Genomic DNA, 24269 nt, shown 5'->3' on the forward strand with positions numbered 1-24269 from the left:
ATGTATTTTTTTTTAAAAAATCATTCCGGAATGCTGCATGGAAGAACTCTATGGCAGCCTTCTCAGACGACGAATGACAGGGGTTGTCCCTTGCGTAAGAGGGCACATCTATTTTGCCGATAAAAGAAAAAGGGCTTAATTCTCCCTTGGGTGCGAGGCGGCCACGGCGCGCCGCTCCATTGGGTGAGCAGGCCCCCCCCCCCTTCCCCGTTGGCGTGGGCTTGAGGAGGAGACAAGCCGCTCGGATGGCAATGTTCGGAGGTTCCCCCCCAGGCATGGAGTACTTTCTACCAGCGCCTTGAGTTTGTTAGTATTCAGTTACATGTATTATTACCATATCTCCAAGATCGAAACACCCCCCCCCCCCCCCCAGCGCCGCCACGAGGGAGACAAGAGACAAAAAGTGTTGGCTTATCTTCCCGATGCTACGTTTCTCTTGCTGGCGAGGCGGAATATCCCGTCTAGGGGTTCCTGTCCTCGGTCGTCAGCCAACGGAATTCTGGGCCGGGCCCCTGGCAAATCACCAAGTATTATTCTGCAACCGGGTCAAGAGTCTAGTACGGGGGAGGGGAGGCGGGATGCGCATATAACGAGGAAGTCTTCACACGCTGCAGAAGAAGAATAATAATAGAAGAGAGGGAAAAAAAAAAAAAAAAAAAAGAAGAGGTCCAGAGGCAACATCCTTCGACGAGGACCTGTCACACGAGGACCTGTCACACGAGGACCTGTCACACGAGGACCGTGTGTGTGTGCGTCTTCAATGGGCGTCGCGGCGGTGTGGAAGCAATTGAATCATTGATCGTCCAATCAGCAAATCGCTAAAACTAAAAATAAAGATAATAAACAATACGGAGGCGATAACTCATTGGGAGGAAACAGTGGGCGGACTCTGAGGCGCTCGGAACGCGTCGGCGCGGCGCAGCGCTTCGGCTGTAACGGAGCGCAGGGAATTTCGGAGTGTCCCTGTTTTTGTGGGTGTCTTGTTGCTCATATTTCTCGGCCACGATTTGTGTTTGGGGGGGGGGAGGGAACCGGGTAGCGGAGCAGTGATAATCCTGACGAAAAACCCGGGCGGCATCTGAGACACTGTTGTTTTATCACGGATTTCAGGGAGATGATATGTGTCTGGGGGGGGTTTGCTTGACAATAGGCGAGCACACCACACACCCACACACAACTAACTGATGGAGTATGTACACTTGACTGGAAGAAGGAAAAAAGAAAAGAAGAGAGAAGAAAAAGAAATAATGAACAATGATTCCGCATCAAGTTAAGCTCTAGGAGGAAATTCAGCCAGAACCATGGACACGCCCGCTTGAATCCGTCATCCATTAACTCTTTAGTTACAGTGAAATGAAAAAGGGAAAAACTTCGGTCCAGAAACGCAAACCTTTTTCCTCGCCGCCGCCGCCGCCGTCACTGTCCACCCCACTTCCCCGCGCTTCCGCTTCTTCATTTCCTTGATCTTTATTCCTTTTTTTTTCTTTTTCCCATTTTTTGGAATTTCTTTTTTTTTTTTTTTTTTGTTGAATCTTTTGCTTCGTCGGCATCTGGCTTAATGTATTTCAGCCCCGCTGCCCTCCTTTGATATCCCCGCCAGTCCATTAATATAATATCTGTGTCACCACAACCTGGACCAACCCACCGATCCAGCCTCGTGCCCTGTGGGGGGTTTGCGCGAGTCTCGGGCCTGGCCGGAGAATACTATTTGTTAACTCCTATCCACTGCGACGACTGCTCGTCGGAGACCGGCAGAGAAACAGTAACAATAATCCCCGTACGTACGGGAGGGCGCAGGAATTGTCTCTGCGTCCAAAAAAAAAAAAAAAAAAAAAATAGAGCCGGCATTTTGTGACAATGGCTCCGAAAAGCAGAGTCATTATTGATACGGATCCTGTGAGGCAAAGCCTGATTTTCCTCTGGTTTTGTTCTTCTGATGTGCCCTTTTAAATCTTGTAACTCCTGTTCCCGTCCCGGGTGGTGTATCTGTACATGGAAACATTATGGGACGGGACACATGTCGCTGTTTCGTGAGTTAGTGGTGATAGCTTGCATATTAAAAAAAAAAAGAAAGGAAAAGAAAAGAAAACAAGAAAAAGGCAACAGGGCCAGCAAAGGTTCTAACACCATTTTCTCCTTCCCCAGGGAATTGATGATATCCTCGCTCTTCTTCTCGCCTTCTCCTCCAAGGCAGAGGAGATCGAGGTGCTTCTGGTCTCCTTGACCTTTGGAAACATCGAAGTGAGGAGGTCTGTTCCAATTTCTTATCAACCTCAACCAACTTCATAGAACATGCACATACATATATATGTGTGTGTGTGTGTGTGTACATGTACGTATGTAGCAAGGGGAGAACTTACACGCCTCATTTATAGCTGTCTTCGAAATGCAGTCTCTATGTTCCACATCATCGAAAAGGAGATGGAATGGAGACACAACCGCGGATTGGCCCCAGGCTTCGAGGCGCTGATGGCGTCCAAGCCGCTCATGGCCGTCGGCGCCGAAGAACCCTTGACCGGAGAGAAGATGCTGGCGGATTATTTTCGTAAGCTCAGGACCCCCCTTTTCCAAACCACGTTGCCCAAGGAGCTTGGTCACGCTTCACCCCCTTCTGAACAAGGTGTTGGGATTTTTAACTTTTTTGGTTTCTTTTCGATATCTAGACGGCAAAGATGGCCTCGGTAATGTCCATACAAGTGTATGTCTTTTGATGTTTTTTTTTTTTTTTTTTTTTTTTTTTTGAGTGGAAAGCTGGAGTTTCTAATCGTATACTGCTAGCATCCCCATCTCACGCCGGCGCAAGGATGGGAGTCTCTGTTCTCGCCTCTGCCGGCGTCGGTGGAAGAGCTGGAGGCTGCCGCTCGACGTCATTCGTCATTCATCGCGTCGACGAAACCAGCCTACGAAGAGATGCTTAGGTTACTACGGGAGAATGACCCCGGGACGATTACGATTATAGCCCTTGGACCGCTGACCAATCTCGCGTTGGCGGCGGCCGAAGACCCGGAGACATTTCTGAGAGTGAAAGAGGTGGTGGTGATGGGTGGTGCTGTTGATTGCCCTGGAAATGTATGGAACTTTTGTGTGTGTGTGAGAGAGAGAGAAAGAAAGAAAGAAAGAAAGAAAGAAAGAAAGAAAGAGAGAGAGAAAGAAAGAGAGAAAGAAAGAAGGGAGAGTTGATTCAGAGGAAATGATGCTGACTAGATATATATCTAGGTAACTCCCACGGCGGAATTCAACACATACGCGGATCCCGTGGCGGCGGCCAGGATCTTTGCGCTGACATCACAGATGCCGCTGTCGACCATGCCGCCGGCAGACCTCCCGTCGGCGCTGCCTGTCTATCCGGCAACGCTGAGCAAGCAGCTCAAGGTTAAGCTGGTGTCTCTCGACGTGACCAGGTCTCACAACCTGACACGCGGACAGTTCCGAGACCGGATCGCGTCCACTGTGGCGACCCGCTCGCCACTGGTGGAGTGGACATCTGCGATCCTGGAGCACAGCTTCGCCAAGTTGGACGCCATGCACCCGGGCCACGAGGGCGACATGGCGGCGCTAAGCCTCCATGACCCGGTGTGCATCTGGTACGCGCTTCTGCCGGACTCGTGGCAGTGGATGCTGTCGCTCGACTCGCCGCTGGACCTGCGGGTCGAGACGACGGGGCAGTGGACGCGTGGGATGTGCGTGGTAGATAGACGGAATCGAAAGCGGCGGGACCACGATGACCCGGACGTCGAGGACAACGGGCTGTGGTTGGCTAATCGGTCGGGGAACCGGGTTGACTGGGTGGTAGGAACGCCAGGGCCGGATATGTTTGCGGGCTATGTCATGGATCGGCTGTTTGTGAAGCACCAAAACTGAAAAACCACCAACCACCCCCAGTCACACCGCCCAACAGAAGGAAGGGGAAAAATACGGGAGTATTTTGGATTAAATTGGGAGATTCTGATCACTTTTTGAAACCCAAAAAAGAAAAAAGAAGAAGAAGAAGGGAAGACAGTGATGGCTGTATCTACAGAGTACTCTGTAATGTGGTGTTAAAAGCAGCATTTAACGAGTTAATCAGAGGAAAGAAAAAAAATAAAATCAAAAAAATAAAAATATGGTGAACAACACAAGACACCCTGCGTCTCCGTAGTCTTCTCGTGTGTGTATGTGTGTACTCTGTATAGTATAGTGGTTATAGTATACTCCATACAACTACTCCATGATCACAGCCGTTACGGGAACAACCGAAACGCTCAACAATCCGACAGTGAAAAGCGTGAGTTTGAGAAGATCGAAAAAACACCAGCTGGGGCCAATCACGCAGCCCAGCGGCCACATGTGAACTGGTCTGTGCGTCTCCCTGGAAACTCTGCCAGCCTATCAGTGGCAGCACGCGACACCCTGCCTGGAAGCTCGCTGCTTTCGCCGGCACCGCAACTCGCCCCGGCCAAAGGCGAGGGTAATGCTTATAAGAGGCGCCGCCGGGCCCTTCCCCCTCTCCCGCTGCCCTCCCTCGATGTCCCCAGCAAGACTCTCTCTCTCTGTGTGTGCCCGGGGCCGCGAGACAACAGCAGCGTGTACAATAAGCTACGCTTCTCCCTCCATCAAGATGCAGCTGCCCATCATGCCGCGCCGTCACGCTCTCACGGACCTCTCTTCCCTCGTCTGAGGCTTCACCCCCCTTATTCTCCTGTTCTCCTTCTCCTCTTCTTCTATCTCTATCTCTATCTCTTCGTTTCCATCTCTTTCCTGCAGACTCAACTCGTCACTGGGGTTTTCTCGAGAGAAGCCACCATCCCCCACGAGGCTTGGCTGCCGCGTAATCGAAACCCATGATGCCAAAGGCCCAGCTGCCTCTGACTCCGGCACCGTCGGCGGAGATTGCGGCGCTGGACAAGGGCATCAATTCTCCCGTTGGCGTCTTCTTTTCCCTGCCTCCGCCCGTCATCATGTCGAACCGCACAGGAACAACCACAAACACTTCCTCATCCTCCTCCTCCTCTTCCTCCTCTTCCTCCAACAAGAACAGCCTGTTCCCTCCTCTCTCGCCCCCGTCTCCCGACATCAATGCCGCCGCCCAGTTGTCTTCCACCCGCACCTTGCGTCAGAGATCCTCGACAAAGAGGCCAGCCGCCGATTTCACCCTGCCCCCACCACCAACCAGGACCAGGAAGATCATCCAGGTCAAACCAAAAGGCCAGGAGCAGCCGAAAGCTTCCGGAGCCGGTGCGCAGGCAAAGGGGAAAGATGGCCAGAGTGCGTCCGCGGACGGAAGCGGGTCGAAGAGGAAGCAGCCCGGTGCGACGACCGCGGCCGGCCGGAAGATCGCACGCCGGACGGCACATAGCCTCATCGAAAGGAGGAGGAGATCGAAGATGAACGAGGAGTTTGCCACCCTGAAGAATATGATCCCGGCCTGCAAGGGCCAGGAGATGCATAAACTTGCTATACTACAGGTACGGGTTGGGTCTCTTTTTCTCTTTGAGATGTATAGAGATGCCCCCAGACTTGGGCTAACCGATGCTGAAACTCTCCCCCCCACAGGCAAGCATAGAATACGTAAACTACCTCGAACAGTGTATCGCGGACCTCAAAGCAGCAAACATTCGCCGAGACTCTACACCCACGTCGCCAACGTGGAATACCCCCAAAGAACCTGGAACCGGCCTATCCTCATACTCTGCCTCTCCGGAGTTCAATCCGCATCCCGAACCATCTGCATCTTATTCCCAAACTACGTCTCCCCGAGCAAGCGGAGATACCCAGTCTCGCTCTTCCCACACTTCCCCATTCGAAATCATCCCCATGATCCTCCCCAGTCCCGCCCTCCCACCTTCAAACACCCCCTTCTTCCCGCCCCGTGTCCACCGCGACACCCTCTCTTCCAACACTTCCACCATATCGACCGTCTCAACCACCTCCACCACATCAAGCACCACATCGCCCATCATCCCCCCGCACCAACAACAACAACATCAGCGCCAACAGAGCCACCAACGCGGCGCCTCCACGCCCTCAATGTTGCCCCAGGCACATTCCAGCCGGGACAGCATGGACGTGGACATGGACCGCGAAGCTACGACGGCACTGCTGATGCTGAACATCGACCGGAGGACCTCGAGCGGGATAGCCGACACGCCCAGGCCGGCGTTCCCGAGAGGAAACTCTGACGCCGGGGGGAAGAATGGCATCAGCGTGCATGATCTGTTGAGCCATTGAGTTCCCTTTTGCCCTTTTTGAAAAAGAGGGGGGAAAGGATTGAGAGAGAGAGAAGGGGGTTGGAGGAAGGGGGAGGAGGCCGTGCCTTGATGATGACGATATTACTATGGTGGTCGCTCCCCTTTTTTTTTTTTTTTTTTTTTTTTTTTTTTATATATATATTTTTATTTTTCTACCTAATGAATTTTTGAATTTTATGTATACTTACATCGTTGGGAAACTGAATGATAGATGAGAAAAATAAATTTTGAGGGAATTGTTTTTCCTTTTTTCTCCCCCTTTTATTTTTATTTTTTTTCCCCTAATAAAAACAATTCCTATGTGAGAGAGAATTCCTCCCCCCCAAACACCTGAGATGCGATGAGGATGAGATGGGATGAGAGATTTGTCTTCTATGTCAGATAAATGGTTACGCATGTGTCAAATTACGATGCGATAGAATTCGGGATACATAAAATTAAAAATTAAAAAAAAGATGAATTGAAAATGATACCTGCAGAATTGTATCTACACCCCTCGCCCTTCTGTCCATGCATAAAGTCTTTTGGTTCCGGTCCCCAGAGAGAGGCAAATCACATCTTTCGATACCAGACATGGTCCAAAAAGAAGTTAAAAGAAACATGTATCTCAGAAAATGTCATGGATAGTGTTGTTGATTGTATCCTCTTCTCACTCTCACACCAAGATTTAGAGTAGAATAAGCATGTAAGTCATAAAAACAATCACAGTATGACAGCACACAAGCCCTAACTGAGCAAACCCCCCCTTTTAAACAGCACTGCTTGTTGAAGGGAAAAAAAACAATCTTGGTTTGTGTATTTTTTATTTTTCTTCCCAACCCCGTGTTCTTCTGTGATAGTACAATCCGGAGTTGTTCTTGATATGGAGAGGCGATCCAGTTGAGAACTTTGAAAAAAAAAAAAAAGAAAAAAAAAAATATAGATAGCAAAGCTGCACCGTCTAGCATTACTGTGGTGCCAGAGAGTATCACGGGGGAGGGGGGTATATCAACAAGCAGGCAAAGAAACAAGTGCAGAAACAAAACGAGCAGGCCCTGTGTCTATCCAAGGCAGACGCATACTCGTCATTGAAATCCCAATTCACATCCAGCCACCCCGTCCGCGACAAAAAAAGCAAAAAGAGAAAAGACACCAGAAAACATGTAAAAAGAAAAGAGGGGGATATCTCCAACAATTCAACATCATCATAAACACCAGTAATATCGTCCAAAAGAAAGAAGATCAGGATTCAGTCGTATATGGAGTATATGACTTGGGGGTAAAAAAAAAAAAATAAAATAAAATAAAATATAACAAGAACAAAATTTCTTGAAAACAGAAAAAGAAAAAAGGAATCAGTCTTGGATCGCTTCCAACCATGGCAAAACGGAATCCTCGACCTTCCGCCGGCTCGGGCTCGAAGAGGGCTTGTTCCAGACGCTCATGTTACCACCGATGCTGATGTTGATGCCGTTATTATTATTACCATTACAATTATAATTCGCCTGGCCGCCAAAGACCCGCGCCGCGCCGGCAGCGGTGGCGACGTCGTCAGGTATAACTTTTCCCGCTTCATCCCTGGTGGTGTAATCTCTGCGCCGAGGATTATTATCATCATCATCGCGATCGCGATCACGATCACGACCACGATCACTGTCGTTATTCTTGTTGTTCGCGCTGCTATTTCCGAGATTGGCGCTGAGTGTCTCCCGGATCCGGAGCTCGGCCAGCTCGGACTGGAGACTCTCAAGGTTCCATTGCGTGAGGGGGATCTTGCAGTAGCGCTCGGAGCGCTCGTCCCTGTCGAGGATCCTGTTGCGGTGGTACGTGAGGATCGACGACGATGCCTGGCAGAGACGGCTCAGGGGCGGTCGCTGTGCCGGCGGCGGCTCCGGGACCGGGGTCGGGGTCGTCGGGATCTGGGATTGGTTCTGGTTTTGGCCGTGTTTTTTTTGCGACTGTGGGTGTGACCGTGGCTGCGCCTTCTGTGGCGTGGTCGCGGAGGAGCTGGGGGTGAAGAGCTTCTTTAGAGCGGATGGGCGGAAGTATCTGCGTGCGGAGGAGGCGGGCCGGTGTGATTTCGAGGGGGATGGAGTAGGGGAGGGGGGAGTGGTGAGCGCGGTCGTAGGGGTTCTAGAGGCGGAGGCGCGAGTTGGGCCTTGAACGGGCGAGGACAGGGTGGTCGGGGACGGAGAGGTGTTCTTGGAGGAGAAGGAGAGTGTTCTGATGGGGCGAGGGAGGAGGCGGAGTCTTTTCTTTTGCACCTCGGCCTCCTTTCGTGTTGGTTGCGAGGCCGGACGAGGTTGGCCTGGGATATTCGTCGGCATGGCGAGGGAACGGCCTACTCCTCTTGTTGTCGCAAAACACTTGGGAGGTTTCGGCTTCCGTATGGGCAGTCGAAACGCGCGGTATAAAATAAAAATAAAAATAAAAAGAATATAAAGAAGAAAACGCTCCAAAAAAAAAAAAAAAATTGTGATTGATCTTGGCTGGATCTTCCCGGAGGAAAGGAATTTCTATATCTTTCTTAGCCTTGAGGCTGATGCCAGGGTCCTATCTGGAACGCGCAGCAAAAAGAAAAAGAAAAGAAAAAAGGAGGACGCGGGAGGAAGTTCGAGGTCATTCAATCCTCAGCATCGTCGCCAGGCGCCGCTTTTGAATCATTCAGGGAGGTCTCAGTACAAGCGACACTCTGTCGACGCAATCCAGGCAGCACAAATACCAGAGAAGGACGACGACGATTCTTGTCTTAGATCTGACCAAAAAAAGTGTAACTTTCCTTATATAAACCCGGCCCGTTGTTCGGAAGGAGGCGAAAAAAAAAAAAAAAAAGGAAAAAGGGGATTAAAAAAAAAAAAAAAAAAAGAGAAACCGAAACTTCAAATCCCGCCAAATCTGCGACTAAAATAAAAATAAATAAATAAATAAGAGAAATCAAAACTGTAGCAGCAGCAGAATCAGCAGAAGCAGAAGAGAAACCAAAAACCGTCTTTCGTTCGGGTTTCAATACGGAGAAAACAAAAACCAAGCAGCGAAGTCGGCCGGTTATGTAAAAAAAGTTGACTTCGACCTGATTAGTCAGTTGTTGTCGTCAGTCGAAGCGATCATGACTTCCTTCCCGTTTCCAACTTGAGCTGCTTCTTCAAAAAAAAAAAAAGAAACAAGAAGAAGACACACAAAACAGGTGGCGACTTTCCAAGCTTTGGATTCAGGAACAGCCGGAAAAAAAAAAAAAAAAGGTAATTTCCACCTTTTTTCTTGTACTCCGTACCTCTCTCACGTTACAGAGTACTTTTCCTTCCCTCCCTTTTTTCCCACCAGTTCACCATCATCTGGACTCTGGACATTGAAGGGGAAAAAAAGAAGGAAAAAAAAGAAAAAGCAAGTAAAAGCAGAAAGAAAAAAGCAAGACATGAACCTTGGCAGAAAAGGGAATGGCAACACATGACCTCATTGGTCCACTCGAATTCCCGCGATCGGCGCCCGTCTAGACCACTTTCGGGGCGTGGCGCTAGGCTGCATCGGGACTGGCGGCGAAGGAGTGGGGTATGTAAGAGGGAAAGGGAAGGGAAGGGCGGATGCGCCTGCTGCAAGGTTGCTGCTGCTTGCTGGAATTGGCCCAAAAAAACAAAAAAAAGAAAAGGAAAGGCCAATCACCGCGTCAACTTCGCTGCCGGTTGCTGCTGCCGGACGGGGAAAGGCGGAGAGCTTCTCCGGGCTGAAATTTAAGTAGAGGAAGGAAGGAGGGAGAGAAAGAGAAAGAGCCAGGCCAAGGCGCCGTCAATTTATTACCCCGCAGCCGTTGAGAGAGTCAAAATGGAAGAGCTCCGTATGGATGGCTATACGAAGGGCCTAGTTGGGGGGCAAGTTTTGGTTCTGCACTTATTATATACAGGAAACCCGAACCACATACGGAGTATAACTAAGGAAATAAATAAATTATATGAAACCAGAAAAGAGAGAGCTGAATGTATTATTTCTCTTTTAATATGTAAACCTGAAGGTGGGATGGTCATCACCGATGTTGTTCAGCTCATCCTCCGGCAGGGAGAACCGATAGTCGCGACCGCCTGCATCCCTGATCCTGTTCTCCCGGCGACACCACCAGAAGAACGCCGTGCAGGACAGCACGCAGATCCACACCAGCCCCAGACTGGTCCCGAAACCCGTGGGGTAGCCGGGCTTCTCGCTGCTCAGGAACACGTTGCTGGCCACCAGCCCGCCGCTGTTGCCGAACCCAATCTGCATCGACGACGCGATCGATCGCTTGTAGTGCCCGCCCATGTTGTTGCTCACCCACGCCATCACCACCGGCTGTGCCACAAACCCTCCCGCGGTGACCATGAACACCGCCATGTACCGCACACCCACCGACACGCTGTGCTGGCAGATCAGGATCACATACCCGATCGTGGCGACGCCGCAGCCCAGCAACGTGAACGCGTAGCGGTGTCGCATGCGGTCCGAGATCACCGCGCACACAAGAGTGACCACCGTGGCCACCACGAAGACAGGAATGCTCATCACCTGGGCCATGATCGCAGTCCATCCCAACTGGTTCAGGATCGTGGGCGTGAAGAACGAGGTTGCATACCCGGTGTTCACAATGCCAAAGTACATCAGGATCCTAACACCCCGTTAGCCTCAATTAGCCTCATGCGCTTTGTTCTTTTCTTTTCGTTTTTTATTTTTATTTTCATTTTTATTTTTATTTATTTTTTTTCTGTTTGTTCAGCGACAAGAGATCTGTGTGTGCTTACCCAAGATAAACCTTGACATCCGTCAAGCACCGCCTGATTGACTTCCTATCGAGGCGATCCATGGTGGCTCCCTTGTTGTCGGCGGCCAGCCGGGCGATCAGGAGTCGCCTCTCGTCCTCCTTGAGGAACTTAGCCGTCTCCGGCCAGTCGGCAATGATAAACTTTGATGCGACGGCGATCACCACGGTTGCGATCCCTTCCAGAATAAAAATCCAACGCCAGGCCCCGTAGCCGGCGACTCCGTCCATATTTGCAATTGCGTATGCGAGTAGCTAAATTTCGCGTTAGCCTCTTAGCCCCCCCTCCTTTCCTATGTTTTTGAGATATGCACTGCACGGTGGTAATACTCACGCCGCTGAAAGCACCCGCAATGATACTAGCAGAGAAGAAGAGGTTGATTCGTGTCTGGAGCTCATGTCGCTTGTAGTACATCGAGATCAAGTAGACGCATCCTGGGGCTCGTTGTTAGATCGTTACATGAGTGAAGGCGCATAAGCATAACATAACATACCTGGGACGAAACCGGCCTCGAACGCGCCGAGGAGGAAACGGCACACCACCAGCCCAGCAAAGCTATGGGTGACACCCTGGCAAACCGTCACAATTCCTATGATAATGCCCGTCAGAAGAGCTAAATATAAAAGAAAACCCCCCCCTTCATGAGCAAAATAGAAAATAGAAAATAAAAAAATACGTACCCCATGCTGCAATGATGCCGCTGAGCCAAGTAGAGGGCGCGACCTTTTTGAGGATGAGATTGCTGGGAACCTCAAGAAGAATGTACGGGATGAAGAAGATGAAAAGGGCGATGTTGTAATCGTGGCCTTCCATGTTCAGGTCCCTCTCCAGGCCCTGGAGACGTGCATTGCCGATGTTGATACGGTCGATGAACGACAGCAGAAACAGGAGGAAGAGGATGGGCACAACCCAGATGTCGCATTTCCACAGGAGGGCCTTCTCTGCAGCCGGGTCGAATTCCACCTCGGAGACCGTCTCCTTGGAGTTTGCGTCGTCGATGACTTCTTTCGTATCCGGCATTTTTCGTTTCGCCGATTATAGTTCGCCGTGGTGGAAGGACGTGAAGGTCCAGTAACTATCACAAGGGGCCAATGCCGCTACCAATTGGCCTGTGAGCCGGTAAGACTTGCGCAGGCGGAGTGTGGTCGCTGAAGAAACGTGTTTTATATAAGTGTAAGGGAGAGAGAGCTTCGCCCGGGACTATCAACCTAGGGCGGGTCAGTCATCTTAATCCACTCTTCTGTGCAATTGCTCCGGAATAAGGATCTTTACCCACAAAATAAAAAGAAAAAGAAAAGGAGAAGCAAAGGGCCAGGGAAGCAGGACAATGTAGCAATTTGTCTGGGCACTTCCCCCGCGGAAATGCAGGATTCAGGACGAACGCAAAGAACAAGGTCGTCCGGTATCAATATCACACAGCGCGAGAATTGTTGCGCACGCAAGCTCTTGGCTAGCTGGGTCAACCTGCGAAAAGAAGCCGAAAATCGAGCAAGAAGACAAGGAGTAAGTCGATCTCCCAGCTTATCTAACGAGAAAACCGTTTCGCACCAGGCCGGAAGAAAACCAACCAGTCAAATACAAGCAAGGCAAATTGAAGAAAAGGAAAAAGGAAAAAAGTAAAAAGGCAAAAGACAGCGAAGCATATCCCCCGGGTTTTAAGCAATGGCCCATGCAGACAACGGATTGCAGAGAACACTCCGGTTTGAATCCCCCCCAAGGGTTTGGGATATTTTTGACCTGCTCTGCCCATGGGCATGATCCACCAGAGTGAATTATTCCGCTCCTTTCGCATCCTTGGAAGCAAAACGCATATACATACATTCCTTGGCCTTGAGGCCGTCATCGACAGCTCCGAAACGGCCGGTATCCAGACGGGGGTTCGAAGCTTCACTGCTGGATTGCCGGTCCACACACACACAAACCACACACAAACACGCACGCAACGCACAAGCTCAGATGGAGCCAAGGGAGCCAAAAAGACCCGACAACCAGGAAGAACCACAACTTTTTCCCCGCGAAAAGCTACATGGTGGTCGCTAGAAGAGGGAAACATTCCGCGCCTGCCTTTTGGATGCGAAGCTAAGAGCTTTTCTCCAAAAAAAGAGAGCAGGAACGACGCTAAAAAAAAAAAGCAAAAACCATTCTAAGCAAGAGAATGGAAGGTTTGATGTGCTGTGGGGAAAAGGTTTGGGTTGCGCTTTCCTCTTTCTCTCTCTCCCTCTCTCTCTCGCTTTTCTCTTCCCCCACACTACAGCACGGTCAGGCCGGGGACGCGCCAAGAAAGTGGGGGGAGGGGAAAGATTTCTGGCGGGGAAAAAGGAAACGCAAAAAAGAAACGCAAAAAAAAAAGGAAAAAAAAAAGAAAAGCACGCAGAGCTATGTACTGTAGGCAAGGTGTGGGGTTTAGTGCTACCCGATCAGGAAAGGCTCCATCACGCGCGGCTCTTGGCGGCTACCTGGGCGAATTGCCCAATCAGGAGGGAAGCAACTTGGCCCCAGAAGTCGGAAACCCGATTGGGGAAACCACCGAAGCTTTGCGTGCCCCCCCGCATCATCGGAGAGCCCCAAAATGAGTCATTTGAGGTTCCCATCCACAAAAGTATGAACCTCCTGGACGAGTCGAGAAAAAATCCTCTCTCTGCTTCTTTCTCTTTCTTCTTCTTCTTCTTCTTCTTCTTCTTCTTCTTCTTCTTCTTCTTCTTCTCCAGCAACCATGATGACTTTGAACTCACCTTTCAAGGTTTCAATTACTTGCTTTAGGAATATATCTACGGAGTACACAAACAGTATATCTCATTAGTACCTTTCATGTCAAAGCACTTTCTACACGCATATAATCCTCATTTCGTGTGCCTTTTCTTTTGCACGGAGACTCTCGGTACCCACCGTCAAATTACCTCGTTGAAAACCGCCTACTATTCCCATCCCTTTCCATCAAACCCAAGGGCGGGGGGGGAAAGCAAACAAGCAGGGTGGGCGGTCCCATGATGAATAGTACCAGCGTCTCTGCGTTTCGGCCGTTTACACTGGTGGCTCGCACCCAAATGAGGTGGCAACGGTTCCACCGGGCCCAAACACCTGTTTCAGCCCTTCAATAGCGGCCCACGCCCCCATCCCGGAGCACACGAGCCCACCGAGGCCGTAGAAGAGGTTGAGCGTGTTGATTGGCCAGCTCTTCTTGTAGCCGCGCAGCCATCGCCTCCATCCTCCGTCGAGTCTCGTCGTCACGCCCGTCGCCGGGTCGAATCCCTCTCCTGGCAGCGCCGCATCGGTCTGACACCTGAACCCGATGTACAGGAAGGCCGGGAACGTGTACGTGAAGTTGAGGATCAGCAGCGCGCCCACGAGACCAGAAATACCGTTCAGGTTCGGCACCGATGCCGACACGAGGAACGCGATGACCCAGTACACGGGACCGAGGGCGTACCACATCCATCGTCCCTTGCGCGTCGTGATCGGTGGGAATTTAAAGGCCTCCTGAAAGACCTCAATATAGACCGTCTTCATGCCGACGTTGAAGTACATCACTACCAAGATAAGAGCGGTCAGCCAAGCCGAAATCTCTCAGCGCCCGCATGCCTTTTTTTTTTTTTTTTGGGGGGGGGTTGGTGTGTGGGCACAGGATGGCTACTTACAACAGGCGATCGAGGCCGTTATCAGGCCCAGGGAGTTGCAGACGATTTGAAGTGCGCGGGGTTGAATGACGTTCTTGAGGTTGGCCACTGAGTACTGGCCGTAATGCCCATAGACCTGGAGGATGAGGTTAGATCCATACGAACCCCGAGAATTAGAACACGTCGCTGACGTACAAAGGCTCCGAAGAACAGATAGACCAGGCAGATGAAGACCTGGGCACAGAGCAAGCCCTTCCAGAAATCCCACGGATGGCGCATTTCTGCCATGAAAGCGACAAAGAGGAGAGCACCACCGTAACTGTCTAATATCACGATCCAAAGGCGTCAACGCAAGCCGGCAAGAGGAAGCTGCAGAAAAGGAAAAAGAGATCGGCGATACGTACAAACCATCTGGTTGACACCGTTGAACTGGCCAGCGAAGCCGTGCGCCTGCTGCTGGTATTGGTCCGGTGGAGGACCTGCAAACGTCCGAACGGGCCCGATCTCTTTGATTAGCGTGGACCGCGTGACGGCGGCGTAATCGATGCCAAAGTTGGCACTTGCCACCATGCTATTGCCAGTCATTATCTCTTTCTCAGCAAGAGGCATAGTTAGGTAGGTACTCACATGATGATGAAGCTGATGATGTTAACCCAGACGGACACGTTGGCAAACCATCCGATGTGCTGCAAGCTACGAATACTGCCAAACATCATGCCAGCTACCATGAAGATGATCATGCAGACGATAAAGCAGATCTCTCTTTTCGACAGCTGGGCGATCTTGATACCGTTCGACAGAATAAGCACTGCGACCGTCATAAATTGCTGGAGCGACTGTGCTACGTTGATGAAGTGCCGTGCCTTCCTGCCGTAAACGCGAAAGTACGTGTCGCCAAAGGAAACCATTGGATACTGCGCCGAGTCCAATCCTAGGAAAACTCTCCACAAGATCCAACCGCTGAGGGCGGCGAAGCAACCGAAGATGATGTACAGAGCCACGCCGGGGCCGAATCCTACACTGGAGAACACGAACCTAGATTTCCCCAGGCCAGATTAGACTAGGCCTGGAACTCGGGTGAACGGAGACATTCAAAGAGAAGATTACATACGCAGTGGTCTCCCAGCCCAGAATATCGGTTGTGATCAGATAGAAAACGCTGCCCCAGCCCGCTGTCTTGAGCGCCCTGCTGGCTGTTTTCCATTCCTCCTCCGTCACTGTCATCGTCTCCTCACGCGCGGTCTGTTTCGGGTTTTGCTCCTGCTCGCCGTTACTCTCCGCAGTGACCTGTAGCGCTTCCCGTCTGGCTGCTTCCTTCTGTTCCTTCTTCTTCCTCTCATGGTGGATTCCGTGGGAGAATCGGTTTTTGATCATCTTGGATAGCGTCATAGGGCCCTGTTCTTCGATATATCGAAGGTTCTCCTCTCGTTCCTCTGCACGCTGGAGCTTCGCCCAGTAGCGAAATTCCTCGAAGGTAACGGTAGGATCGACTCGGGCAGCCAGGCCATAGACCCGGGCTGGAGGAGTTGGTCGCTTTTCATTGTCCGTCGAGGTGACGTCGACATTGACGTCGCTGTCGGACATGGTGGGTTAATTGGGGACGTAACCTAGTCCAACGTGGCCAAGGGAGAAGGAAAGTAGCAGACAGGTTTAAGAGGACGGAAGGAAAGGCGGCCAAGGGAGGGAGGAAGAGGGAAACAGGACAAGATATATTAAGCTCTATCTCGCGGCGGGGAAAGCATGGGCACGTTGGTCTCCGCTGGTCGAGCGGAGAATAGCCCGGGAGGAGGTCACATCGGATCCACAATCTGAGACAATAAAAAGCAGGAAATGGTCTCCGTGGTGGGAAACGGGTAGACATGGGGATCCAACTCCTGGGAAAAGTGGCTTAGTGGGCGGCGGCTACAAACCTACCTCCTAGGCCCTAGCCTGGCGGGCGCCAATCATCAAAAACCATCAGGGTGGTCAGACGTTTGTTGCTTGCAGCAGAGAGCAAATGTTATCTCCGTTTCTGGGTGAGTAGCATCGCGGGCTAAAGTCGGCTTTCTCACAGATCCCTGGGCTTCTCGTGCGGCCACCTGTGTCGTTCTAGATGTTAGTTGGCTTGTAGTTACGGCGCCCTCGTCGAAAGCAACCACCCGCACCGCACCCCACACGCAATATACAAAAAAGAGCCACCAAGCTGGAGAGGTTAACTAGCGCTCAGTGATGCAACAGGGGGAAAGGGGTACGCCCGGGCGTTGTTACACGTTTTCGGCGAGGGGAACTTGATCAGAATTAAGTTGTCCGAACAAATTACCACCTTCAGTTTACTTGCAGCTGCCATCACGGCATGGTAAGTTAAGTGGCTGACAACTTTGAATACTTGAAATAGCCGAAGGTCTGAAATCGCCTCTCGCACTTTTCCGAGTGACTTCGAGGACATGTAGCCCGTTTTGTTTCCCCAAAGCTTAGCCCTCGCTAAATCTTTGGGGTTTCGTTTTTGCGTCCTGCATATGGTGATGACTCCATCACTTCGGTTCTCTTTTTCCTTAGAAGCTATTGGTCGCGTTGCCTGTGAGAGTATCGATTGATACATGCCTCCCATCTCGCACGAATATCGCTATCGATATTCGTCCAAAATCCATGGAGGCTGAATTTGAAGATAACCTGTTGGCACTCCACCAGCCTTTGCAGCTCCGTCTGAAAGGCTGTTTTCCAATTTTTATATGTGGATAACCTCCTTGCTTTCCTGGGCTTCCTTGTTTGTACCGGGTCCTGCTGATTTCCTTCCTTCGTACCCGCCGACCAATATTATGTGGAGCCACGGCTATTTCGATGTAACACTTGAGCAAGGGGCGGCTATGGTGCTCAATGGCGCGTGGATGATGACCAGAGGGGACCCCCCCTTGATAGCGCCTGAGACCAGGGTCAGCAATGCCTGACGCTTCCAGCAGCAGGTGGACACAGCCATGCTTTCAATTTGACGGGAGTTCGCCTCCTTGGGGGGGTTCGCTGAAGATGAAGCTTTTGCCAAGCAATGCCACCCCAGATTCGCTCGCGAATCGCTCATCGACTGCAAACGATACGAAGGATGCTTCGTCTCTTTGCTCTTTTACTCAAGGACGGAGATTTTTATTTTGTGAGTGAAAGGCGGCGTGCGAGGAAATTGTTTTGACCGTATTGAATACCGGACAACAAAATGCCCCCCACCGCAAAGAAGCGTTCCAAGGGTTGACGCCCTAGAACAACCATGCGGATCTACAGCGGAGGATAGGCGAACGCGAACCAATTCGCGGCCAAACGTGGAGAAAAAAGGAACGCCGTTGAGACGTCCAGAAGATCAATCAGAGGGTGGGAACCCCAGAGTGCGAGTTACGACCTTGGCTCGTGTGAATTCCAACGTCCAATAAGATCGAGATACCCCTGGTAAGAGATTATGGCCACACATACGCAATCGCATTATGGAATCTCCCATGGGTATCCATGTTAAAACTCCCCCCGGGATTCAAAACCAACATATTATTTAGCCGCATAATTGGCTGACAGGGCAAAACCGGGTTCACTGCCATAGGTATTAAATGACTTGACCGAGCATGGAAATATTCCGTACGAGAGTCCTTGTCTCGAATTACTTGCACCCGTTATGATTTCTCGAAAGATAGCAGAAATTTCGAGAAAAAACAACACTTGAAAGAGGTAGGATATACGGGGTATTGGGTGGATGCATTGCAAAAAAGAATGCAAAGACAGGGAAGGAAAATAAAGTAAAATAAAATAAACCAGCATCCCGATCTTGAGATGATCATAATTTACCTTGACAGCGATATGCTGGGTAAAACTAACCTTGAAGCGAGGCACCTTGGGGGTGCATTGCCTGAGATCACGCCTTCAGACGGTCGGCATTTCATGTGGGTGCTTCACATCGATTTGCGGCTGACTGCATTCACCGCTCTCCATAGATCGACCGGAAGGGAGTCGCGGTTGGGAAAGCAGACATTTTCTGACTGGTGCGACGATTGTTTCACCCGCATCCACACCGTCATCGAGTTGCACCAGCGAGTTACTTCGGAATCCCATACTTTATTCTCTTGCGTGATCGCACAGAAAAGTCGATTTTTCGTTGATGCTAGGTGACCTGCCACTAACTCACACAAGTGCTTGTCTTCTTTTCTTTTTTTTTTTTTCCTCCACATTCTTCGTCGTCTTTCCGAAGGTAGCTTCACAGATCTTCCGACAAATCGGATGATAGCTCTACAGGAAAGCGTTCGTCAAATGAGCAATGAGATGAGAAGGGGAGCTCAGAGTGTCTTAAGATGCCGACCTATAAGTAATATAGGATCATGAAAACTTAACTTTTTTTTTTTTTTGTTGAGATTGTTAAAATGCACGATCCAGGTGGAGTGAAAATTTTCCTGTTGAAAAAAAAGGATGGAATTCTCTTTTCTCGAAACCATGTCTTCCGTCGAGCCATATAAGATTAGGGGCAAGCCACAGTTGTTGGCTGGGATGATCCCATGAGATGATTACCCCCATATGTAGTATTGATCCTTGCATGTAAAGCGCTCCTTCGCCTTCCATCGCCGTGCATCCGCATGCATGATCTGTCTGGACAGCTCGACGTGTGTTCTTGACGGCGCCATATTGCGCGACGCCCTCATCCCTGCTCGCTCAGCTGTCATGCATCGCCAAGACGAGTGCATGCTCCGCCAAGCCTTCCAGAAGCTTGAGAATGCACTCCTCCAAACTGGCAAGGCGAGTTGATATTGCAAGCAATTTGATCCGTTGACTCAACTAGGAGCAGCCTAGCGAGTAATGGCCTGGTAACTGTTCACTGCTCCGTGGTTTCACGTGCATCGATGCTAGGGCGCTTTGGTTTTCCTCGGTCATGGATTCATTTGCTATTTCTTGTCGCTGAATCTGCTGTGACCCTCATGTTGGACGGGAGACTGGTCAGCAAATACGAATTCACGGCCAGTTTTGAAATGCTAGGCGGACAAGCTGAAAATCAGAAACATCTCGTTTTGCCATTCTGACGCTGATCGGGATCCTGATCAGCAAAATCTCTCTTTTTGAGTTTTCGGGTCATTTTCAAATCTTTCCGTCTCCAATCTGAGCCGAATCTGAGCCTGCTGCGACGCTCTTTGTCACTCATCTGGTTCCAACAAACACCGCACACATGTACAGGACGTAGTGTCGTACAAGACAAAGTCGCTTCACTTCAACTGTCAAACCATACATCTGCAGGGAGACAGCAATACTTTTAGCTCTAATTCGACCATTGCAAAACGATATCTTGATCCAGATAAGTAGAAGCCGCAAGCGAGTTGGGCTTTGATAACGGGCGAAGGTGTGAGTAGCCTTCACTATAGCCAAGGCCAGTAGCAAATCCTGTGATATGCTGATCAAAGGGTGCTGGAGTTTTCATGTGTGTCTGTATCTGTACTCACAATCAAGCATTGTATGTACTCCGTATAAGGTGCGCACTTATCGCTCAACGCCTGAGATCTATTTTCTTTTTGTGAGGTGTACAGAGTATCCAGGATGGTATCGTTCCGTATCATTATGTTGAGGAATGCACGCGCGTCTCGCTTCCGACATGAATATGAATGTTTCTTCAAGAGGGTATCATCCAGTCCCTTATATTGATTTTTTCTTAGCTCCCCATTCGCAGAGGAGCAGGATAAATTGGCACCTCGAATCCCTGCTGTGTTTGCCATCCCAATTGCCGCTACCCAGCGCGCGAGGGCATTCCGGTCGACGGCACTGGGACCGGTGTCCTGGACCGATATTCAAGATCAGTCGGCCCAGCGGCACGAATTCCATCTATGCGGTTCCTGGATGATGGCGGTTCTCACAGGGGCGAGGGATGTAGATCTCCACCGCGCCATGCGAGATGAAAATCATGCAAAGCCCCGTTATCGAAAGACTAAATTTTTCCCAAGCTTATCACATGGCGGCAATGATCTCCATGGAAGGCATTCAAAATGTTGATGGTCTGCATTCCGTATCCGGCTTGCTATGCGGAGCCATAATCCTGCAGATGACTACGTAGTAAACGCAGAGTATGTAATTTAGTGACTAGTTGCCCCGTAGCCCAAAGTGGATATTAGCATCAGATCGACTTCTCCAACGGCCTTATTTCGGCGTTCTTCCCTCCTCCCCCCAATAAAGTCTTTTATCAAAACCACCATCTCGAGTGAAGCATAGGGAAAAGCTCGCATCCTGGGCAGGAAGCTTGGGCTTGGGGTACAGCTCCAAGTGCGGAATGAAACCTTACGTTGTCGCTTGGGCGGGTGACAGGCGCGTGAGGCATGGGGTCGATTTTTCCACCAAGTGGATCTCTTCGCCGTTTGCCAACGATCGGGGATTTCTAGCTCGCTGTACGGAGTACATCTGGCTTCCTTCAAGTGGCATTAGCCGCTGGGGCACTTGGACGACAGATATCACCGTAGCTCCCGGGAACAGATCAGAGTTGCTGTACAGAGTAATATAGCTAGTTACATGACAGTTAGAAAGGCATCTTTGATGTGCGCGTTGACTGCCAGCTCTCGGCTTCGTCGTCGGCACCGCCCGCCGCCGACTCCCGATCCGGCTATGTTGATTGCGGGGGAAAACGCGCAACGGCGGAAATTCCGCGCCATCAAACTGCTGCCGCACGGGCCAGCGCCAAGCCGGAAACGCCGGGGAAGGTTTGCAGTGGTGTGGGGTTTGGCGTTGAGCCCGGGCGTGCCGGCCAGCTTCGGGATGTGCAGCTTTCTTATCATCGTTCGTCGTTCGTCGCAATTGCTGCTTCGCGTTTAGGGGGTCGTATACTGTATGGCCGGCGTGGCCACAGTCAGAGATTCTACCTTCGATGAAGCTTAGTTATGCATAGAAATATGCTTGGCTTTCGTCCCTCAGAACGGGATTCTGAGCTGTAGAATCATCGTGTGCGGAATTCCGTACGAATCACACCTCCGCGCTCAGCGAGATTCTATACGGGGCTGTGGGTAAATGCGGGGACACCCCAAGTCAAATAGGTTGAGACGGCAGCGCCTGTTACGTATTTTCTCACGAACTCCCGTGGCCTCCATTCATGACGCTGAGTCGAAATTCCGGCCTTTGGATCGTTGGGTATTTATTTGATCCCGGTACGACCTTCCTTTCTTTTCAAGACTCGCTGTGACCCGTAGCTGCAGACTCGGATATTGCACAACCCATTCGGTGGCTGGATTAGTTCTCTGCATGTAGGCTCAGGGAAGAGAACACTCTTCCGAATTCGCTTGCAGCGGCCCATCGGTATCTGCCCCCCGGGTCAGCCAGCACCTCAATTTGCTCGTCTTTATCGAACATTCCGTTTCCGTCATTGCCATCCTTGGTCTGAATCTCTGAGAGCGGTGGTGCACAGGTTGCCAAACATGGGTTATCAGACGATAGCCATCGCCGTCGTGGCGGTGGTCTACTTTGTGATCAAGCAATTGAATAAGACCGACATCCCGAAGATCAAGAATCTCCCGGAGATTCCAGGTGTACCGATGTTCGGGAACCTGATACAGCTCGGAGACTCCCACGCGAAAAAGGCCCAAGACTGGGTGAAGAAATACGGAGAGGTCTTCCAGGTCCGACTTGGTAATAAGGTACGTGAAGAACACAACCCCCCCTGGAGGAGTGAGATCCAGAATTTCGACTGACTGAGGTCAACTTGTTCCTTTTCAGAGAATCATTTTTGCAAACACGTTTGACTCCGTCAAACACTTTTGGATCACTCACCAATCATCCCTAATCTCCCGCCCAACTCTTCATACTTTCCATACCGTCGTCTCAAGTTCACAGGGGTTCACCATTGGCACTTCTCCATGGGATGAATCTTGCAAGCGCCGCCGGAAGGCTGCTGCCACCGCTCTTAACCGTCCTGCGGTTCAATCATACATGCCAATCATCGACCTCGAATCCACAGTCAGCATCAAGGAGTTGCTGAACGACAGCAAAGATGGAACCGTGGACGTGGACCCCAACCCATACTTCCAGCGCTTTGCCCTTAACACCAGTTTGACCCTGAACTACGGTATCCGCATCGACGGCAGCATCGAAGACGAACTCTTGAAGGAAATTTGCCATGTCGAGCGCGTGGTCAGCAACTTCCGAAGCACCAGCAACAACTGGCAGGATTATATTCCGTTGCTGCGGCTATGGCCCAGCCGCAACAATGAAGCCAAGGAGTTCAGAGAGCGTCGTGATAGATATCTGTCTTTACTCTTGGATATGCTGAGAGACCGAATTGCGAAGGGCACCGATAAACCATGTATTACCGGAAATATTTTGAAGGATCCAGAGGCCAAGCTCAATGAAGGTGAGTATTTTTTTTTTTTTTTCTTCCTGTAGTTCGAATGATTCTTAAGGCAGTTTCGCTGACTGTATCAATATAGCTGAGCTCAAGTCTATCTGTTTGACTATGGTGTCCGCCGGTCTCGATACCGTTCCCGGCAATTTGATTATGGGGATCGCTTATCTCGCCTCTGCGCATGGCCAAGAGATCCAGGAACGCGCTTATCAGGAGATCATGAAGGTTTACCCCGATGGCGATGCCTGGGAGCGATGTCTCGTCGAAGAGAAAGTCCCTTACATCACGGCCTTTGTCAAGGAAGTTCTCCGATTCTGGACCGTCATCCCCATCTGCCTACCACGCGTCAGTATCAAGGACATCGAATACAAGGGAGCAACTATCCCCGCTGGAACTACTTTCTTCATGGTATTTTCCCTCCCCACAAGTGCCATCCTGGCTGTCCCTCCTCCAGCTATGAACGCTAACTCACTTATGTCTTTTTCACAGAACGCCTATGCCGCCGACTACGACGAGAACCACTTCAAGAACCCTTACGAATTCCGCCCCGAACGCTACCTCAACGTCTCCGATGGTGCAGGAACGCCACACTACGCCTACGGCGCTGGTAGCCGCATGTGCGCTGGCTCCCACCTCGCCAACCGAGAACTCTACACCGCTTTCCTGCGCCTCATCTCCGCGTTCCGAATCGTTCCGGCGAAGAACCGCGCTGACGATCCGATCTTGGATTGTCTCGAGGCCGGTATCAACAAGTGTGCTTTGACGCTTGATCCAAAGCAGTTCAAAGTCGGATTCAAGGTGAGAGATCGCGCGAAGCTGGACGCCTGGATCCAGGGAAGCGATGAGAGGACGAAGGATCTATAAAGCCAAAGAGGAAGGCAAAAAAAGAAAGAAAGAAAGAAAGAAAGAAAGAAGCAAATTGGCAAAGATCAAAGGTAGGACGATTGTTTTGAGGATTGGATACAGAGTACATATGTGAAATGAACCTCATGTTTTCATGACTTAAAATGGGAGACGGGGCGGGGCTTGCATGCACAATGTCTTGCAAGGCATGTATGAAATATCTTATATTCTCCGGATATACGGAGTACATATATGTGCATATCTCAACCTAAGCTGAGAAGAACAGGGACTTCGGGAGTCATTGGTGTGGTTTGACAGTGTGGAGTATCTCTTGTCTCAGACATCACTTAGTTAGATAGTTTGTTAGGAGTGGAAAATGATTAACCCTCCTGAACTGCTGAAGCGAGTTAGACATATCGACTCTGGTGATCACGGTCGACTACAGATTGTTCTCAACTCCACAGAATGGCCTCCTTTCTTCGACCAGGGAATATGCTTTGCCGTTCAAGTCATGGGAATGGTGACT

The 24269-nt window shown here is 50.5% G+C and overlaps 8 protein-coding genes across 8 annotated transcripts; 4 read left to right on the forward strand and 4 right to left on the reverse strand.

Annotated features, from left to right (window-relative positions):
- Positions 1 to 1857: 1857 nt before the first annotated feature.
- CIMG_07009 (inosine-uridine preferring nucleoside hydrolase) lies at positions 1858 to 4101 on the forward strand (the record flags this gene model as incomplete). The annotated part of the gene is made up of 6 exons (XM_001243112.2): positions 1858 to 1896; positions 2146 to 2249; positions 2376 to 2545; positions 2664 to 2698; positions 2779 to 3069; positions 3217 to 4101. The coding sequence occupies 6 exons, from the start codon at positions 1858 to 1860 to the stop codon at positions 3859 to 3861; spliced, it is 1284 nt and encodes a 427-aa protein (XP_001243113.1). The 3' UTR covers positions 3862 to 4101.
- Positions 4102 to 4820: 719 nt separating this feature from the next.
- CIMG_07010 (uncharacterized protein) lies at positions 4821 to 6207 on the forward strand (the record flags this gene model as incomplete). Its single annotated transcript, XM_001243113.1, has 2 exons — positions 4821 to 5444; positions 5533 to 6207. 2 exons carry the CDS (start codon positions 4821 to 4823, stop codon positions 6205 to 6207), a joined length of 1299 nt encoding a protein of 432 aa, XP_001243114.1.
- Positions 6208 to 7039: 832 nt separating this feature from the next.
- Positions 7040 to 8804, reverse strand: CIMG_07011 (uncharacterized protein). The gene has a single exon (XM_001243114.2). The coding sequence runs from the start codon at positions 8531 to 8533 to the stop codon at positions 7562 to 7564; it is 972 nt and encodes a 323-aa protein (XP_001243115.1). The 5' UTR covers positions 8534 to 8804; the 3' UTR covers positions 7040 to 7561.
- A 1386-nt stretch (positions 8805 to 10190) lies between these two features.
- On the reverse strand, positions 10191 to 12004 carry CIMG_07012 (MFS transporter; the record flags this gene model as incomplete). Its single annotated transcript, XM_001243115.2, has 5 exons — positions 10191 to 10833; positions 10967 to 11238; positions 11318 to 11418; positions 11478 to 11621; positions 11665 to 12004. The coding sequence occupies 5 exons, from the start codon at positions 12002 to 12004 to the stop codon at positions 10191 to 10193; spliced, it is 1500 nt and encodes a 499-aa protein (XP_001243116.2).
- Positions 12005 to 13753: 1749 nt separating this feature from the next.
- On the reverse strand, positions 13754 to 16182 carry CIMG_07013 (amino acid transporter; the record flags this gene model as incomplete). The annotated part of the gene is made up of 6 exons (XM_001243116.2): positions 13754 to 14511; positions 14620 to 14734; positions 14794 to 14921; positions 15003 to 15169; positions 15226 to 15633; positions 15710 to 16182. 6 exons carry the CDS (start codon positions 16180 to 16182, stop codon positions 14006 to 14008), a joined length of 1797 nt encoding a protein of 598 aa, XP_001243117.2. The 3' UTR covers positions 13754 to 14005.
- A 362-nt stretch (positions 16183 to 16544) lies between these two features.
- CIMG_07014 (uncharacterized protein) lies at positions 16545 to 17185 on the reverse strand (the record flags this gene model as incomplete). Its single annotated transcript, XM_001243117.2, has 2 exons — positions 16545 to 16676; positions 16898 to 17185. 2 exons carry the CDS (start codon positions 17183 to 17185, stop codon positions 16545 to 16547), a joined length of 420 nt encoding a protein of 139 aa, XP_001243118.2.
- Positions 17186 to 20176: 2991 nt separating this feature from the next.
- On the forward strand, positions 20177 to 20571 carry CIMG_07015 (uncharacterized protein; the record flags this gene model as incomplete). Its single annotated transcript, XM_001243118.1, has 2 exons — positions 20177 to 20202; positions 20238 to 20571. 2 exons carry the CDS (start codon positions 20177 to 20179, stop codon positions 20569 to 20571), a joined length of 360 nt encoding a protein of 119 aa, XP_001243119.1.
- A 480-nt stretch (positions 20572 to 21051) lies between these two features.
- CIMG_07017 (phenylacetate 2-hydroxylase) lies at positions 21052 to 24043 on the forward strand. The gene is made up of 4 exons (XM_001243120.2): positions 21052 to 22196; positions 22276 to 22909; positions 22986 to 23308; positions 23390 to 24043. Exons 1-4 carry the CDS (start codon positions 21978 to 21980, stop codon positions 23762 to 23764), a joined length of 1551 nt encoding a protein of 516 aa, XP_001243121.1. The 5' UTR covers positions 21052 to 21977; the 3' UTR covers positions 23765 to 24043.
- The last annotated feature ends 226 nt before the right edge of the window (positions 24044 to 24269 follow it).

This window comes from Coccidioides immitis (assembly GCF_000149335.2).
Source record: "Coccidioides immitis RS genomic scaffold supercont3.2, whole genome shotgun sequence".
Lineage (NCBI taxonomy): Eukaryota > Fungi > Ascomycota > Eurotiomycetes > Onygenales > Onygenaceae > Coccidioides > Coccidioides immitis.